General features: G+C 45.0%; 3 protein-coding genes across 4 annotated transcripts; 2 read left to right on the forward strand and 1 right to left on the reverse strand.

The window, feature by feature from the left end:
- The first annotated feature begins 4,914 nt into the window (after positions 1 to 4,914).
- Positions 4,915 to 5,829, forward strand: LOC148298112 (uncharacterized). Its single transcript, XM_088249789.1, has one exon. It carries the CDS (start codon positions 4,915 to 4,917, stop codon positions 5,827 to 5,829), a length of 915 nt encoding a protein of 304 aa, XP_088105915.1.
- A 357-nt stretch (positions 5,830 to 6,186) lies between these two features.
- LOC148298113 (uncharacterized) lies at positions 6,187 to 9,075 on the forward strand. The gene is made up of 3 exons (XM_088249792.1): positions 6,187 to 6,408; positions 7,411 to 7,645; positions 7,922 to 9,075. Exons 1-3 carry the CDS (start codon positions 6,187 to 6,189, stop codon positions 9,073 to 9,075), a joined length of 1,611 nt encoding a protein of 536 aa, XP_088105918.1.
- Positions 9,076 to 12,885: 3,810 nt separating this feature from the next.
- Positions 12,886 to 16,621, reverse strand: LOC110767047 (BRASSINOSTEROID INSENSITIVE 1-associated receptor kinase 1-like). 2 transcript variants are annotated; one of them, XM_021970468.2, is made up of 8 exons: positions 16,344 to 16,621; positions 16,119 to 16,251; positions 15,867 to 15,938; positions 15,589 to 15,732; positions 14,031 to 14,102; positions 13,837 to 13,908; positions 13,674 to 13,753; positions 12,886 to 13,500 (listed from the first exon to the last, which is right to left on the reverse strand). In XM_021970468.2, exons 1-8 carry the CDS (start codon positions 16,441 to 16,443, stop codon positions 13,460 to 13,462), a joined length of 714 nt encoding a protein of 237 aa, XP_021826160.1. In that variant the 5' UTR covers positions 16,444 to 16,621; the 3' UTR covers positions 12,886 to 13,459. The 2 variants fall into 2 exon arrangements, with proteins under 2 accessions (XP_021826160.1, XP_021826161.1); XM_021970469.2 differs by lacking the exon at positions 12,886 to 13,500 and adding an exon at positions 13,532 to 13,594.
- Positions 16,622 to 16,816: the final 195 nt, after the last annotated feature.

Consider the following 16,816-nt stretch of genomic DNA (forward strand, 5'->3'; position numbering starts at 1 on the left):
GTATCATTAGAACCTGCAGCAGAATGAGTTGCTACCAAAGCTCGAGAAGGTACACGTGGGGAGCGAGATTCATAAAACTGCTTAGGCTTCGAGCAATTATTAGCAAGATGGCGAGGATCACCACAATTGTAACAAAAACGGTTAGGACGAGGAAAGCCACCAGAAAGGGAATTCTCATGAGCAAAGGAATGACCACGGCCAACAGAATTTGTGAACCCTCCAGAAATTTCATTCCCACGACTTGATCCATGAAAAGTACCAGAATAAGAACCCCTTTGTCCACGTGAAAAGCCACGACCACCAAACTGATTGGAACCACCATAACTGCGACCACCAAATTGATTGGAACTGTCATAAGAGTCAAATGCACGACTATTGTTGCCACGACCACTGTTGCTACGGCCAAAACCTGAGCCACCAAAACTGCGACCATGAGAACCAGAACCATGACTGCGTCCTTGAGAAGTCGTAGTATAGAGAGCCGTAGAGGTAGAATCTGAAAGGAGAGAGTTGGAGTCCTCAAGTCGAGACTCAGCGCTCAAAAGGAGAGCAAGAACATCATCCAGCAGCATAGAAGTTTCACGAGCTTTAATAGAGTTTACAGCACTCTCATAAGCAGGACCCACACCATTAAGAATAATCTCAATAAAATCCTCATCATCGAGAGGTTTACCAGCAAGAGAAAGTTGGTCCGCAATACCGGTCAACTTATCAATATACGCAGTAATAGACATACTACCACGCCTAGTAGATTGGAGCTGAAATTTAAGCTGAAGTATACGAGAGCGAGACTGCGAAGCATAACGAGTGGCCAAGGATTTCCACACCTCAGCAGAAGTAGCACATCGAGCCACAGTAGAAAGAACAGTGGAAGTTAACGTAGAGTTGATCCAACTCATAATTTGCTTATCTTGTCGCTGCCAAGTCGCATATTCAGGATTTGGAGTGGACTTATCATCAAGGAGTTTTGCAGGACAAGTTTGAGAACCATCAACATAACCATAGAGATCATTGGCTTGTAACAGAGGAGTGAATTGCGCAAGCCATAGCAGATAATTGGTGCGATCAAGTTTGATCGAAACCAAGTATGAGACGTTGGGAAGAGAACTGGCCAGAGAGGTAGAAGATGAAGCCATCTCAACCAGAACAGGAAACAACAACCAAGAACAAACAATTAAACAAGAACAGAGTTAAAAAAAAAAAAATTGGATCGAGAGTCTCAAGACAAGAGCTCTGATACCATGAAAGAGCTTGAAAAGTATTATAATGAATAATTGTTATTGAATTGATTGTTGTTTTTTACAATGATACATCCGCATAGGATATATAAACAAAACAAAAGTATAAAGTTGCAATGCACTAGGAATAGAATATTGAAACTGTCAGTGGATGTTTCCACGCCTGGTTCTAAGGAAAACAAAGTTTGCTAGTTTAATTTACTATTGTATGTTAACTAGTGGTATTCACCGAGTGTGTCTTCTGTCATGTCTTCTGTCATCATTATGTCTTCTATCACTGCCTACCCCAAAATTTTAAAAAATAAAAAATACCCATATATAATAGGGCAACTCATGTGAAACATACAAACCTATGCCCACCCAAAGAGCAACCCACATGTATTCATAACCTAAAATTTCTCTCTTCTTTAATTATCTCCTCTTTAATTACCTACCTCAAATTTTAAGATGTTGTATATGACAACATTGAATCTAACATATTTTAAATAGGTTAGAAGTTATGTGTTCTAATCTGTTCTAGCGTTTACTTAAGAATGAATTTTAATTTGCTGACTTTGTTGAAATTAATAAGGTCTTTGATTTTTGGAATTTTGTTGAGATGTTTGATTTGATATTGGTATTGTTGAGATGTTTGATTTGTTCTTGATATGTTAATGTTTGATTAAAGGCATTGATGTTATTATGAGAATTTATTTGATTTTTTTTTTTTGGGATGTTGGATTAAATAGTTTATCTTTTGTTATGTCGGATCACAATCCGAACCCCAAGAAAACAAAGAATTTGTTGGAATTTTTTTTTTTTAAAGAAAAAGATTAGTTTTTTCTTTGTTGCTAAACTTTTATTTATATATAGAGATGCATTTGATGGTAAGGCTCATTATGTCCTCCTACTAGGTGTATATTTTTATGTTTATTAATGAGATTCACTCATAACGTCAAGTTTTTAATGTAAGTTTCGCCTAGCCGGATTTCGAATCCTGGATTCGCCACTGAGCAGAACAGAACAGAACAAAGTCTTCTCTCTCTCTCTCTCTGATCACGTTGGGTTGTTGGATTGTTTTTCCATATTATGTTTGGGAACCGAATTAAATCACCCTAGGTCAAATAATTCCTTCCATTTGGGGATTATTTGACCTAATTGGGAGTTACTCAATTTAATTGGGAGTTACCCAATTAAATTAGCAATTACCTAATTAAAATGGGGATTGATTTGATTCCTACCCTAATTAGGGATTTGATTTAAATCAGATAAATCAAATCCCTAATTAATCAAATCTCGCCTAATCGGGGAGGAATAATTCCTTTCCATCTACGGAATTATTCCTCTGAAACCCTAGCCTCCGAGGCTCCTATAAATACCTAGCTACACACAAGGGTTAAGGTACGTCTAAATTCCTACTGAAACTCTGCAGAAATTATCCTTCACAAACCCTAGCCACCATCTTCTTTCTCTCTCTCTCTCACACAAGGCTCCGGCCTCCACACACGGCTCCGGCCACCCGGTTTTCCTTGAAACACCCATCCTAACTTAGGCATCGGAGGGCCTTTGGCCAACACCCCCCGGGTGTGGTCCTTTTACTCCGATCTATTTTGCAGGGAGAGAGAGGTGCGGAAAAGACGAAGGAATCTTTAGGCGAATATTCCCGTGGGAGGAAATTTGCTCCCACAAATTGGTGCTTTCATTGAGAGCGCGAAATTATACTCAAAGCGTGCTCCAAATTCATTTTCCACAACTTTTTCCAATCAACCATGGTCGATACAAGACGTTCGAAGAGTAACACCACCACGACGGGCCCGTCTCATGGTTTCGTGGTGGAAGCCTCTCTGCAACCTCACGGAATCGTGGCTGCCAACGCCTTGCGTCCGCCTCCAAGTGCTTCGCAGCCACCTCCAACTGCCGGAATTGCAGAACAGCCGCCGCAGACAGCTACTGGAATTGCAGAACAGCCACCACGTGGTCCTGTGACCTGCACAGCCATGCAGCCACAAGCGCCAGCGGCCGGAGCTGCTCTGCCGCGCCATCCTGCTGTCGGAACACAGCAGCAGCCACACCACTCAACTGCCGGACTTGCTGCACAGCCCCATGGCTACTTTGGTGCCTCCCCAGCCTTGGAGCATATCCTTTCTCTCCCTCCTCTGCCACCACACTTGACGTATGCACCTGTGTACGCGTCTAATGGAGCCCTAGCCCACGTGCCATTGGGCCCAATGCACACCTCTGGTCAGGTGGACCTTAACTCACGGGTTGATCAACTTACACAAAGAGTCGACGATCAGAACAACCTGATTGGCCAGCTACTCAGGCAAATCAACTTGAACCAAGGCCCTAACCTTGGATCCCGTGACGAGGAGAGGAGGACGCACGAGCATGTCAGCGAGCAGTTCGAGAGGTCCCAAGCCGATCAGGCAAACGGGCAGGGGAGAGAACGAGATCGTGCTGATGAGACGCAGACATCTGCAAGTCGTACTCTGAGCCGGTCGACGATCCGTTCGAGGTTAGGTCCAAGGACCAATGTACGCGAAAGGCTGGGCCCACAGTCCAATGTCCACGCCCGCTTAGGCCCACAAGGAAGTAACCAATCCAGGCTGGGCTCACATGGAGCTCGAGTTCGTGAACAATCGCGTGACGAGCACAACAATCGACGCTCACCAGCCCGCTCGAGGACCAACACGCGGCAGCAAGCCGTAGAGGACTCCTCACAAGCTCAATCTCCTAATCTGCCCCACGGGCAGAACAACCAAGGGGATCGACCCTTGGGAACCGAGGAGGAAGTTAACCAGCGGCGCTCGAGACACCGAAGACATCGACCTGAACCACTACCTCTGCGAGCAGAGGATGTCGAGAAGTTAGTGAATGACCGACTCCAAAGTCTCCAACTTAATGGAAGCACGGAGGAGGCCCTGCGCAAAGAAATTGATCGAGTCGACTGCTCGCCCTTTACCGAGGAAGTGGAACGAGCTCCACCGCCAAAGCGGTTCACAACGCCATCCATCACTCCGTTCAAGGGAGACTCTGACCCTGAGAGCCATTTGAGGCACTTCAAGAGTGCCATGATCCTGTACAAGGCAGACGACGCCCTGATGTGCAAAGTGTTCGCGATGACTCTGCGAGGAGCAGCTCAAGATTGGTTCCACACCCTACCGTCCGGGTCGATAGGCAACTTCAAGGAGTTCGCCCTCATCTTCACAAAGGAGTACACCTCCTACAAGACGGTCAGAAAGCATGCAGACCACTTGTTCAACCTGCACAAGAAACCAGACGAGTCTCTTCGAGACTACCTCAGACGATTCAAGGCTGAGAAGGCGAACATCATAGGATGCAATGACCAAGTTGCATCCTCAGCTTTCAAAAAAGGCTTGCCAACCGAACACGAGCTATACCGTGAGCTGGCCATAACTCCAAGCCAAACCTTGACAGAGGTCTTCGCGACGGCAGAGCGCTACACACTTTGGGACGACGATCGTATTGCGGCGAAGAAAGCCAGCAAGCCAGCTGATCACCCGACAAGGCAGGCGAGCCAAAAGGGCAACAAGTTCGAGAAAAAGCCCGAGACAAGCGCAGATCGCGGCCCCAAGAGGGAGGCTCGGAAACAGGAACCTTCACTGAGTTCACTATCCCGATCCACCAGATCCTGGCACAAGTGAAGAACAAACCGTGGGTGAGAAGACCACCACCTATGAGGGGAGATCCCTCTATAAGGGACACCAATAAATACTGTGCATTCCACGGGGAACACGGTCATTACACAAACAACTGTAACGCCTGGAAAAGGCATCTTGAGGAGCTGGTCAGAGACGGCCATTGCACGGAATTCGTTGCAAAGAAGGCCATCCAGCAGATTGAGGATCGTGATGCGGTTGCCAAGGAACCTCCCCAAAAGGTCATACGGATCAACACCATTCTAGCTGACTCCCAGGAGTCCGGGCTGACCACCAAGGAGGGTAAGAGAAAGATCGCGCAGGCGACTTATGTCTCCCAAGTCACAACGGGAGTACCAGTCATTGCAGATACACCCATCATCGGCTTTCAGAAGAAGAACTTGATCGGGCTTGATCTGCCGCACAATGACGCCCTAGTAATCTGCATCCAAATTGAACAAGCTGTGATCGAGCGAGTTCACGTGGACGAGGGCAGCGCAGCCAATATCCTGCAACTATCTGTTATCCAACAGATGGGATTGGAGCCCAAGATCAGCAAACTTGCCAGATCACTCACCGGCTTCAATGGGGCCACGTCAATCACTGTTGGGACAATTGACCTAGACGTCCGCTCACCCCCAGTGGTCTGCTCGCAAACCTTCATGGTCATCGACGAGGTCTCTCCCTACAACTGGATTTTGGGCCGACCATGGATCAACAAGATCGAAGCCATCACATCTGCTCTACACCAGAAGATCCGCTACCCCATCCCTGGTGGCGGGATCGGACAGATCAACAGTGACCAAGTCATGGCAAGGAGATGCACAGCCCAAGGGCTCAAGAAGAGCAAACAGCTGCAGTTCACACCAGTAATGCAGGCTACTGACGAGGCAGGAAACACTCCCAACAGACAAGCAAGCCCGAACGGAAAGGAAGTTGCTACCTCAAAATAGCAATTAAGGAGCCAGGATCAAGGCGAGGGAATCCGCCCGGAAGACTCCCCTGAAAAGGTTTGGAAGCCTGAGGATGACGTTGAGTTAGTACCCCCTGATCCTGGCCTGCCAGACAAAGAAGCGCAGATCGGCTCACGCCAGAATCCAGACAAGGAGGATCGAGATGAGGGAATCCGCCCGGAAGGCTCCCTTGAACAAGGTTGGAAGCCTGAGGAAGACGTTGAGTTAGTACCCCTCGATCCTGACCAGCCAGACAAAAAAGCGCGGATCGGCTCGCGCCTAAGCCTAGACGAGAAGGTGGAGCTGACCACCTTCCTCCAAAAGAACAAAGACACGTTCGCATGGTCGCCATCTGACATGCCTGGCATCGACCCGAACATCATCTGCCACCGACTCCATGTCAACCCTGTCAGCAAACCCGTGGTGCAGAAGAGACGCAACTTCGCTCCCGAGCGAGTTGCGATCATCGAAGCCGAGATCAATAAGCTTTTAGCTGCCGGCTTCATTGAAGAGGTCTCCTACTCAGAATGGCTGGCCAACGTTGTACTGGTGGCAAAGCAGGAAAAGGGCAAATGGAGAGTTTGTGTTGACTACACCGACCTCAACAAAGCTTGCCCAAAAGACAACTTCCCATTGCCGAGAATTGATCAGCTCGTGGATTCAACTTCCGGCAATCAGCTGCTCAGCTTCATGGACGCCTACTCCGGCTATAATCAAATCCTAATGTACGAAGATGACAAGGCGAAGACCTCTTTCATCATAGAAAGAGGGACCTACTGCTACAAGGTCATGCCTTTTGGGCTGAAGAACGCCGGAGCAACCTACCAAAGGCTCGTGAATAAAATTTTCAAGGAGCAGATCGGCAAGACCATGGAAGTCTACGTGGATGACATGCTGGTCAAAGCCCCTAAGCGAGCAGACCACATCAAGAACCTCACTGAGGCGTTCAGCCTGCTCCGCCAGTATCGCATGAAGTTGAATCCAAGTAAGTGCACGTTCGGTGTATCGTCCGGTCGATTCCTGGGATACCTAGTAACTCAACGAGGTATCGAGGCACACCCACGCCAAATCAAGGCCATTCTCGAGATGAAGTCACCTTCAACAGTAAAGGAAATACAAAGTCTGACGGGCAGAGCAGCGGCCCTCAACCCATTCCTCTCGAGATCCACCGACAAGTGCAGACCATTCTTCAAGGCTTTAAAGAAGGGGCAAAGAGATAAATGGGACGAGGAGTGCGAAGAAGCTTTCCAGAATTTGAAGACTTACCTCACTTCACCTCCCCTGCTCTCGAAGCCAGTTCCTGGTGAAGACTTGTTCGTGTACCTGGCGGTGTCCAACTCAGCCGTCAGCTCAGCTCTCATCCGAGAAGAACTGGGGGCCCAACATCCTGTATTCTACACGTCAAAAGCCCTTCTCGATGCTGAGACTCGCTACCCAAAATTGGAGAAGCTCATTTTGGCCCTTGTAGTTTCCGCGAGAAAGCTGCGACCCTACTACCAAGCTCATCGAGTCATCGTCATGACCGACTTTCCTTTGAGGTCAATCCTGCACAGCCCTGACGCGTCTCAATGACTCATGAAGTGGGCTATAGAGATAAGCCAATACGACCTCCTCTACCGGCCGAAGACTGCAATAAAAGCCCAAGCTTTGGCAGACTTTGTCGCAGAATTCACGCCATCGGCTGAAGAAGAGAAGCTGGTCAGCAAAAAGAAGGAAAGTTCGAGAGCAGACAAGACCTCCGATGAACCTGACCAACCCAGAGACATGTGGCAGTTGCGCGTAGATGGAGGGTCGAACCAAAAAGGAGCTGGGGCAGGTGTCGTCATCATCACTCCGGATGGAACCCTGTTGGAGCAAGCTATCACGCTTGGCTTCCCAGCCTCAAACAACGAGGCAGAATACGAGGCATTGCTCGCTGGCTTGCGCTTGGCAAAGGAGCTGTCAATCAAGAAGCTGGCCATTTACTCAGATTCCCAGCTGATCATAAATCAAGCCTCAGGAGAATACATGGCGAAGCACCCAAGGATGATCTTGTACCTTGACAAAGTCCAAGAGCTGTTGAAGGCTTTTCCTACCTTCACCATCCAACAAGTTCCTCGAGCAGAGAACGCGCACGCAGACGCACTGGCGAGCTTAGGATCAGCGCTTGATACCCAGTTCAGGCGCTCTATCCCGGTCGAGCACCTTGACCAGCCAAGCATAGAAGAGGCAGAACAGCCAAACTTGATGCAGATCGACGAGGATCCTAGCTGGCAAGACCCCATCATTGACTACCTGGTTAACGAAAACTTACCCAAGGATAAGTCCAAGGCTCGGAAAATCAAACAGAAGGCTGCGAGGTACTACATGAAAGGTGACATGCTTGTTCGCAGATCATACTCCGGCCCTCACCTTACTTGCATCAAGTACCCGCAGACGCTCGAGGTCCTTTGCAAAATACACGACGGCGAATGTGGAAATCACGCTGGGGGCAGATCGCTTGCCCAGAAGGCTCTCAGCATAGGCTACTTCTGGCCTACCATGCGCCAAGACTCAACGGAGTATGCTCAAAGATGTGATCGGTGCCAACGATATAAGCCGATCCCTGGCTTGCCAGCTGAGGAATATCATCCGCAGAACAGTCCATGGCCTTTCATGCAATGGGCCATCGACTTGGTGGGACCCATGCCGACAACACCTGCCAACAAGGAGATGATGATCGTTGCCACGGATTACTTCACCAAGTGGATCGAGGCCGAGGCTTTATCCTCTACCAAGGAAGCTGATGTCGAACGATTTATCTGGAAGAACATCATCTGCCGGTTCGGATGCCCGCAGTCAATAGTCACCGACAATGGTACACAGTTCGTGGGCAAGCAGATCACTGCATTCCTTGCGAAGTATGGCATCAAACAGCACTTGTCTACCCCCAGATACCCGCAAGGTAATGGCCAAGCAGAAGCATCCAACAAGATCGTGCTGGACTGCTTGAAGAAAAGACTGGAAGGCGCAGAAGGAAAATGGGTCGATGAGTTACCAGGAGTCCTGTGGGCTTATCGCACAACCAAAAGGAGATCAACCGGCGAGACGCCATTTTCCCTAGCCTATGGGACAGAAGCAATCATCCCCCCACACATCACAGTCCCTTCCATAAGCATTGAGGTGGGCAGTCTTGACCAAAACTGCAAGCAGATGAAAGTCAACCTTGATCTGCTCGAAGAAGAACGAGAAATGGCCATTGTTCGAGTTGCAACTTACCAACAGTAGCTCACATCTTACTACAACAAGAAGGCCATTGTTCGAGCTTCCCAATAGCAGTTGGCATCTTACTACAACAAGAAGGCCATTGTTCAAGTTGCAGCTGACCAGCTCGACTCCAAGCAGGCGACGAGCCTCCATTACCTCCACTGAAGGCAAGCTACTTCTCGAGTACAAACTTCATGGAGTCCTTTTTTAGCGCTACGTCCCCGACATACGCTAGCAGGCGACAAGCCTCACCTCCACTGAAGGCAAGCTACTTCTCGAGTACAAACTTCATGGAGACCTTTTTTAGCGCTATGTCCCCGACATACGCTAGCAGGCGACAAGCCTCACCTCCACTGAAGGCAAGCTACTTCTCGAGTACAAACTTCATGGAGACCTTTTTTAGCGCTATGTCCCCGACATACGCTAGCAGGCGACAAGCCTCACCTCCATTGCAGGCAAGCTACTTCTCGAGTACAAACTCAATGGAGCCTTTTTCAAGCACTATGTCCTTGACATACGCACACAGGCTACAAGCCTTACCTCCATTGCAGGCAAGCTACTTCTCGAGTACAAACTCAATGGAGCCTTTTTCAAGCGCTATGTCCCCGACATACGCCCACAGGCGACAAGCCTTACCTCCACTGAAGGCAAGCTACTTCTCGAGTACAAACTTCATGGAGCCTTTTTCGAGCGCTATGTCCCCGACATACGCACACAGGCTACAAGCCTTATCTCCACTGAAGGCAAGCTACTTCTCGAGTACAAACTTCATGGAGCCCCTTTTTCAAGCGCTATGTCCCCGACATACGCACACAGGCTACAAGCCTTATCTCCATTGCAGACAAGCTGCTCTTCGAAGCACGAACTCAATGGAACCTCCATTGCAGACAAGCTGCTCCTCGAAGCACGAACTCAATGGAGCATTTTTTGAGTATTATGTCCCCGACATATGCTCGCAGGCGACAAGCCCAACCTCCATTGCAGACAAGCTGCTCCTCGAAGCACGAACTCAATGGAACCTACATTGCAGACAAGCTGCTCCTCGAATCACGAACTCAATGGAGCATTTTTTGAGTATTATGTCCCCGACATATGCTCGCAGGCGACAAGCCCCACCTCCATTGCAGACAAGCTGCTCTTCGAAGCACGAACTCAATGGAACCTCCATTGCAGACAAGCTGCTCCTCGAAGCACGAACTCAATGGAGCACTTTTCGAGTGTTATGTCACCAACATACACTCGCAGGCGACAAGCCCCACCTCCATTGCAGACAAGCTGCTCCTCGAAGCACAAACTCAATGGAGCCTTTTTCAAGCGCTATGTCCCCGACATGCACACACATGCTACAAGCCTTACCTCCATTGTAGGCAAGCAACTTCTCGAGTACAAATTCAATGGAGTCTCTTTTAAGCGCTATGCCTCCGGACATACACTTACGAGATACAATGAGAATTGAAGTTTGAAAGACAACTGAAAATTCCATTACAAAGCTGCCAACCAGTCAAGTTCAACAAGAAATGAACCTGATTCTGCTCAACCGGCATCATCTGCTCAACAGCCCCAGCTGCCTCCTCCTCCGCATCTGCCCTAATCTCATCAGCCGGGCCACCTTTGGCTTCGTCTTCCTACATTGCAACTTCATCAGCTACCTGCTCTTCAACTGCTTCTACATACACAGCATTGAGCTGCTCACTTTGAGCAGGGGGCAAGTCAAGATAGAGCTGCTCACCATCTTCATGTTCGAGAGGGCAACAAGGAGGAGCACCGTTCCTGCAGTCCAAGTATCCCAGCTTGTATGCATTAGCAGCAATTTTCATGCTTGGATGCCTCCGTGGCTTCAACATGAGTGTCAAACTTGACCAGCAGAGCTCTCACCGACTCCTGGATCGGTAGTTTGCGCAACTGAAGGACTTTTTGCTCGAGCAGACGACTTTTTATCTCTCTTGGCTACAACTTGCAACATTGAGTCAGCTCCGCGCTTGATTGTTCGTGGCTTTGCAGAAGAGTCGTGACTGCTGAACAGAGGCACAGTCTTCTCAGTTTGATCCCCGGATCAGTGCAAGCAACCCAAACCTTGCTTCTATGCAGCCTCTTTATAAGGCAGATCACTGGTTTTGGGCAGTTCAACCGGAGACTTGAGCAGAATATCCCGAACCTCCTGTATGCTACTGACATGCTTACTATTCACACTGACGAGGCGCTTGATCATAGCAAACGAGGCAGGAGCAACTTCCATAAGGACCTTCTCAGCAGACGAGAACCTCCTTGAGGAAGACTTGCTCGTGGCAGAAAAAGGTCTCGGCTGCTTTGGCTGTGGAGACGTATTCCTTGATCGTGAGACTACGACTTCATCGTGGGCAGATCTACAGCTAGACTGCCCAAGCCAAAGTCCAATTGGCAAGTCAAATACCTCCTCAACTCAGGAGCCCAAATCCAAGAAGGAAGCCCAGTTACAGTTGGACATCCCAATAGATAATTCACATCTCCTACATGCCACCACGCGCCATGCAGAAGCTGGGGGGGCATTTGTGGGAACCGAATTAAATCACCCTAGGTCAAATAATTCCTTCCATTTGGGGATTATTTGACCTAATTGGGAGTTACTCAATTTAATTGGGAGTTACCCAATTAAATTAGCAATTACCTAATTAAAATGGGGATTGATTTGATTCCTACCCTAATTAGGGATTTGATTTAAATCAGATAAATCAAATCCCTAATTAATCAAATCTCGCCTAATCGGGGAGGAATAATTCCTTTCCATCTACGGAATTATTCCTCTGAAACCCTAGCCTCCGAGGCTCCTATAAATACCTAGCTACACACAAGGGTTAAGGTACGTCTAAATTCCTACTGAAACTCTGCAGAAATTATCCTTCAGAAACCCTAGCCACCATCTTCTTTCTCTCTCTCTCACACACAAGGCTCCGGCCTCCACACACGGCTCCGGCCACCCGGTTTTCCTTGAAACACCCATCCTAACTTAGGCATTGGAGGGCCTTTGGCCAACACCCCCCGGGTGTGGTCCTTTTACTCCGATCTATTTTGCAGGGAGAGAGAGGTGCGGAAAAGACGAAGGAATCTTTAGGCGAATATTCCCGTGGGAGGAAATTTGCTCCCACATTATGTTTCAATATTTTAGGTAAATTTGGTGAGGTTGAAACAATAGTTTTTACCAGGGCAAATAATTTTTTTTGTGACTGGTTTGGTTGATTTTACTGGTTTGGGAGCCGTTCATTTTCAAAGTTGGATCAATCATGGATTTCTTTGTCTTGTTGAATCTTCACCATTTGGTGTCACTTTCATTCTACCCGTCACCAATAATCATTAAGATTGATTTGTATTTATTAGTTTGTTTCTTGTTCTTGTGGTTGAGATGCATTTCCAGTAAACATCACAGACTTCAATGGCACTAATAAATTATGACAGAAATGTATATTCTCTAAAGTTGTCGACTTATTTTTATTTTATTTTTCTAAGCTCCTATAATCCAAATCCAGAAAAAAAGAAAAGCACTTTTACAGCTTTTGAACAGAAAAGCATCTGTCAGCGGCTTGCCCATTGCCCTTTAGATATTTTGAAGTAGAAGCAAGTTGTAACAGTTGTTAGAGGTTAGTTTTAATAATTACGATCATATAAATGGGAGATTTTGTTGGTAGATATGATTGACTTGTGTTTACGTGGTGGTTTGGCCATACCTAATACCAATAGTAAATAGTTGTTCAAAAAAGTTGATTTTTTAAGTCACAGATTCCCCAAGTACATAGACTTTTAGGGCATTCCAGCTTGCAGATGAAGAAAAGAAAGTACAAGAGAGATGACACTGATCGATTACCTGTGACATTAATCACTGCATATAACTTATCATATCTTTCCACACAAAAAATAAAAATCTTCTGTTTTGTACATTACTCGCGTGGAGCAGACGATGATCAAAATAATTTAATTTAATGAAGCTCACTCACTAAAGCAGATACATTATGTATGCTAATTAGCTTTCATAAGACTATTGAGATAGATCCAAATTTGGGAAAAGTCTAGGAAATAATGGAGCATAATAAAATCCCTTTTTTCTTTTGTTCTTTTTTCTTTTTGAATCTGTCATCTTCTACTTTTCTTCCATCTCTCTCTGTCTTGTAACACCATAACTTGTATTGTATGGTTGCACGTGGTCCATGACAGAGATGTTAGTTTCGTGCTTAGAATGATCAACAGCTTAATGTGTGTGTGGGCAGGTGGTCTCAACCGAGGCCAGAGCAATGTACAATGTGGGATTGGCAGGATTGACATATTGGTCTCCAAACATTAACATATTTAGGGACCCCAGACGGGGGAGAGGTCAGGAGACTCCGGGAGAAGACCCGTTGCTGTCGAGCAAATACGGGTCGAGTTATGTTAGAGGCCTTCAGCAGACAGATGGTGGTGACAAAAATAAGCTCAAGGTTGCTGCATGTTGCAAACATTATACAGCTTATGATTTGGACAAGCATCTCATATTATTAAAATAAATTTATAAACACAAGGGATGGCCAAAACGTTCCTGGAAAACATTCAAACATCATGCTCTCTGAAAAAAAAAAATTTCAGTCAATATCACAAGAATACTATAACTGGTAAACCTGGAGAACTTGGCGGGGTTGAAGGAACAGAAGAAGGTGGAGAGGCTGGAAGAGCCTTCAGAAAAGGGTTATTGTTGTAACTGCAAAATGAGGAATAATGTTAGTGAGTACATCATTTACATAAGCCTTCCAAAATAAAAAGAATAAAATAGCCTCTACAAACCTGATGGGAGTAAAAAGTGAAAAAGAACCATTGACCGGAATATCACCAGTCAGATTGTTATTTGAAAGATCCCTGCATTCCATGTAAAAAAAAACTTTGTTATTTGCATTCTCTGATGGTAGAGAAACTAGTAACTCTTCTCTCTCTCTCTCTCTCTCCCCTTCTTATTGAGATGAAAAGGGTAGAAAACTCACAGGACTTGCAACGATTGAATCTTAGTCAAAGCCATGGGAATATTCCCCGTCAAGCTGTTGTTGTTGAGACGCCTATTTCATGGAACAGAAACTGTTATATCCCCAATAATTCCAATGACAACATATATTGTATTTCTTACACATCACTATTCAATTTTTTCCAAGGAAATGATAAATAGACTGTAAACGAAGTTTTATGGGTTTTTTTTTCTTCACGTGTTTCTTGTCACATTCAAACGCTAGAAGAATGTGCAAGTCATGCGTGCACATAGTGTTGAAACAAACTACACATTCTGCAGGATCCTTCACTGGTTAGATAATATGAATCTAGTAATTGTTACTGCTTAAGATACCAAGGATTAAAGCACAGCATTTCTGGGAAATCAATAGATTCTCTTTTTAACATACTCAGTATTCAGGAAAATAAATAAATCTCCCTAACGTCTGCATGCCCAGCAAAGTGAAAGTTGTTGAGAAGCCAAAAAGAGAGCATGATAATTTTCCTATGATAAACCTAAGAAAGATCACAAGGATGGCTCGAAAACTAAATTGGAAATTATAGTACTCCAATTAAAACTCAATGTTATACTACTATTTGCAATATAAAAGATTGCGATCAGATAGAAACACAAACTGGAATACTCTTACTAAATATAAGCTTATCATCATACTTCAGACTAAAACTTCATGAACTCAATTACTAGCACAAGCAGTCTCTTTTAGATAGTTGATGGCATTATTTAAGACTTCTTCTGCATCAACATTTCCGGGGATAGAGAACTAAGAAACAAAACACTCAAAAAGAGCTAAAGAAATTCATGACAGGGCCTCTTCAAGCTATTATGTGCCATGATTAACTGGCAACCTGGGGTTTCATAATCATCAAGGTAGAAAACGGAATGGCAAAATGCTATGGGAACTTACAATTTTCTTCCTTTCCTATTAGGACCTTCTTTAGAATATTTACACCACTGCTTTTAGCTTAATGCTTCTTGCATTTAAAGTTCCAGTCACATCCATATTAGCTTTACCGAGTGAACTATTACCTTCTTTAGAATCTTGATACCAGGCATCTTGCCTTAAGGGTTCCAATTACTTATTTGTTTATGTTTTTTGTCCTTTTGCGTATTGTTGACCTGTTGTATATTATTTTCCTTATGCTAATTTGTTTTAACTCCACCTTGATGCCTTAACTACAGTGGCACAATATTGGTAGATCATAGTCAACCTAAGTAATCTTTTGGGTTCAACCTAGATGCTATCATGCACTCTAAGGATGAATGTTACTGAAGGAATAATTGAAAACATTACATTAGCATATTGAATAAAACAAACAAATGCAAGATATATTTATTTTCTTTAAACCACAACCTAAACCCTCTAAATCCAAAAGGAAAACCATATTTGTCAGTGGACAAGTCACATAATAGACTGTACGGGATGCATTCAGAGAAAGCATAATCAATCAGAACATAAATAAATGAATCCACCAACTAAAGAATGAAGACAATTTGTTAAGAAAAAACAAAGAATGTAGACAAAGGATGCGGGTTCATACAGGAAACGTAGTTTTTCTAGCTTGGAAAGTGTGTCGGGAATGGTACCACGTAAACTGTTCAAGTAAAGATCCAAGCTGACCAAGTTTGTCAAAGTTCCAAGCTCTGCTGGAATGTTTCCAGTTATGTTATTACTATAAAGTTCCCTGTCAATGGAAGTAGTGAATCGATGGATCAGTTTTTCACTTTTTAAGGTAAGATTCCAATTTCAATTTGGATGCATATTGATGGAACTTTAGATAATACAAGGACAAACAAGTAGACTCAAAAACACACTTACAAGTACTGCAAGTTGGAAAGAACACCAAGTTGTGACACCAATTGACCAGAGAGATTGGCATTGCCAAGATCACTGAATGAGCGCAAATGTTAAAAACAAGAAAAGCATGTCATTAGTCTTTTTTTCTTTTTCTTTTTTTTCTCCTTTTTGGGTATTTCTCTTTTTCTGGGTTTGCTTAATAAACAGAAGGAAATGAATTGAATGGATGAACTGAAAGAAACAAGTGAAATGAAGTGTTTTTTAGCTGCTTACACTCGCGTAACGCTGTTTTCGCTATTACAAGTGACATGAAACCATGTACAGGGGTTGACGAGAGTGGGATCCCAACTTTGGAGAACATTGTTAGGATCAACTAAATTGCTCTTCAACGCATTCAATGCGTCACCTGTCTCCAAGGAAATCAAATCAGTCATTCATTCATCCAAATTCCCATAACCAAACAAAAACCCAAACACACACAACACACGAAGAAGAGACCTTCAACGTTTCCAGAGAGTTTAAGGAGTTGAAGGAAACCAAACAGAAGAAATAGCCAAACAGAAGCAGAGCCCGAGGTGGTGGACATCACTGCGTCCATTTCCCTCAAAAATTCCAGGAGCTCAGCTCAGCTCAGTAGCCTCAGCCTCTTCATAAACGAATCCCTAATTCTAATTCGAATTCAAAGTCTAATAATTGAGGAAGCAGCTGGCGTTGACCGATCAAAATCTGGAGCATCTCTGGGTTTGACGTCGTTGACCCAAAGTCTAGAAATTTCCTTCTTCTTTTTTTATTTATATTTTATTTCTTTATTTCTATTATGTTTTTCTAATGTTTATAATTATTTTATTCATTTGTTTTTGGGCCTTGACTGAGGCTTGCTGTTGGACTTGATGAGAATAACGATGCCCAGTTGAGAGTGAGAACGTGACGAAATTCTATAGTGAGGGTGCTATATATGAACTCTTCATGTG

This window comes from Prunus avium, chromosome 1, assembly GCF_965620075.1.
Source record: "Prunus avium chromosome 1, drPruAviu1.hap1.1, whole genome shotgun sequence".
Taxonomy (NCBI): Eukaryota; Viridiplantae; Streptophyta; class Magnoliopsida; order Rosales; family Rosaceae; genus Prunus; species Prunus avium.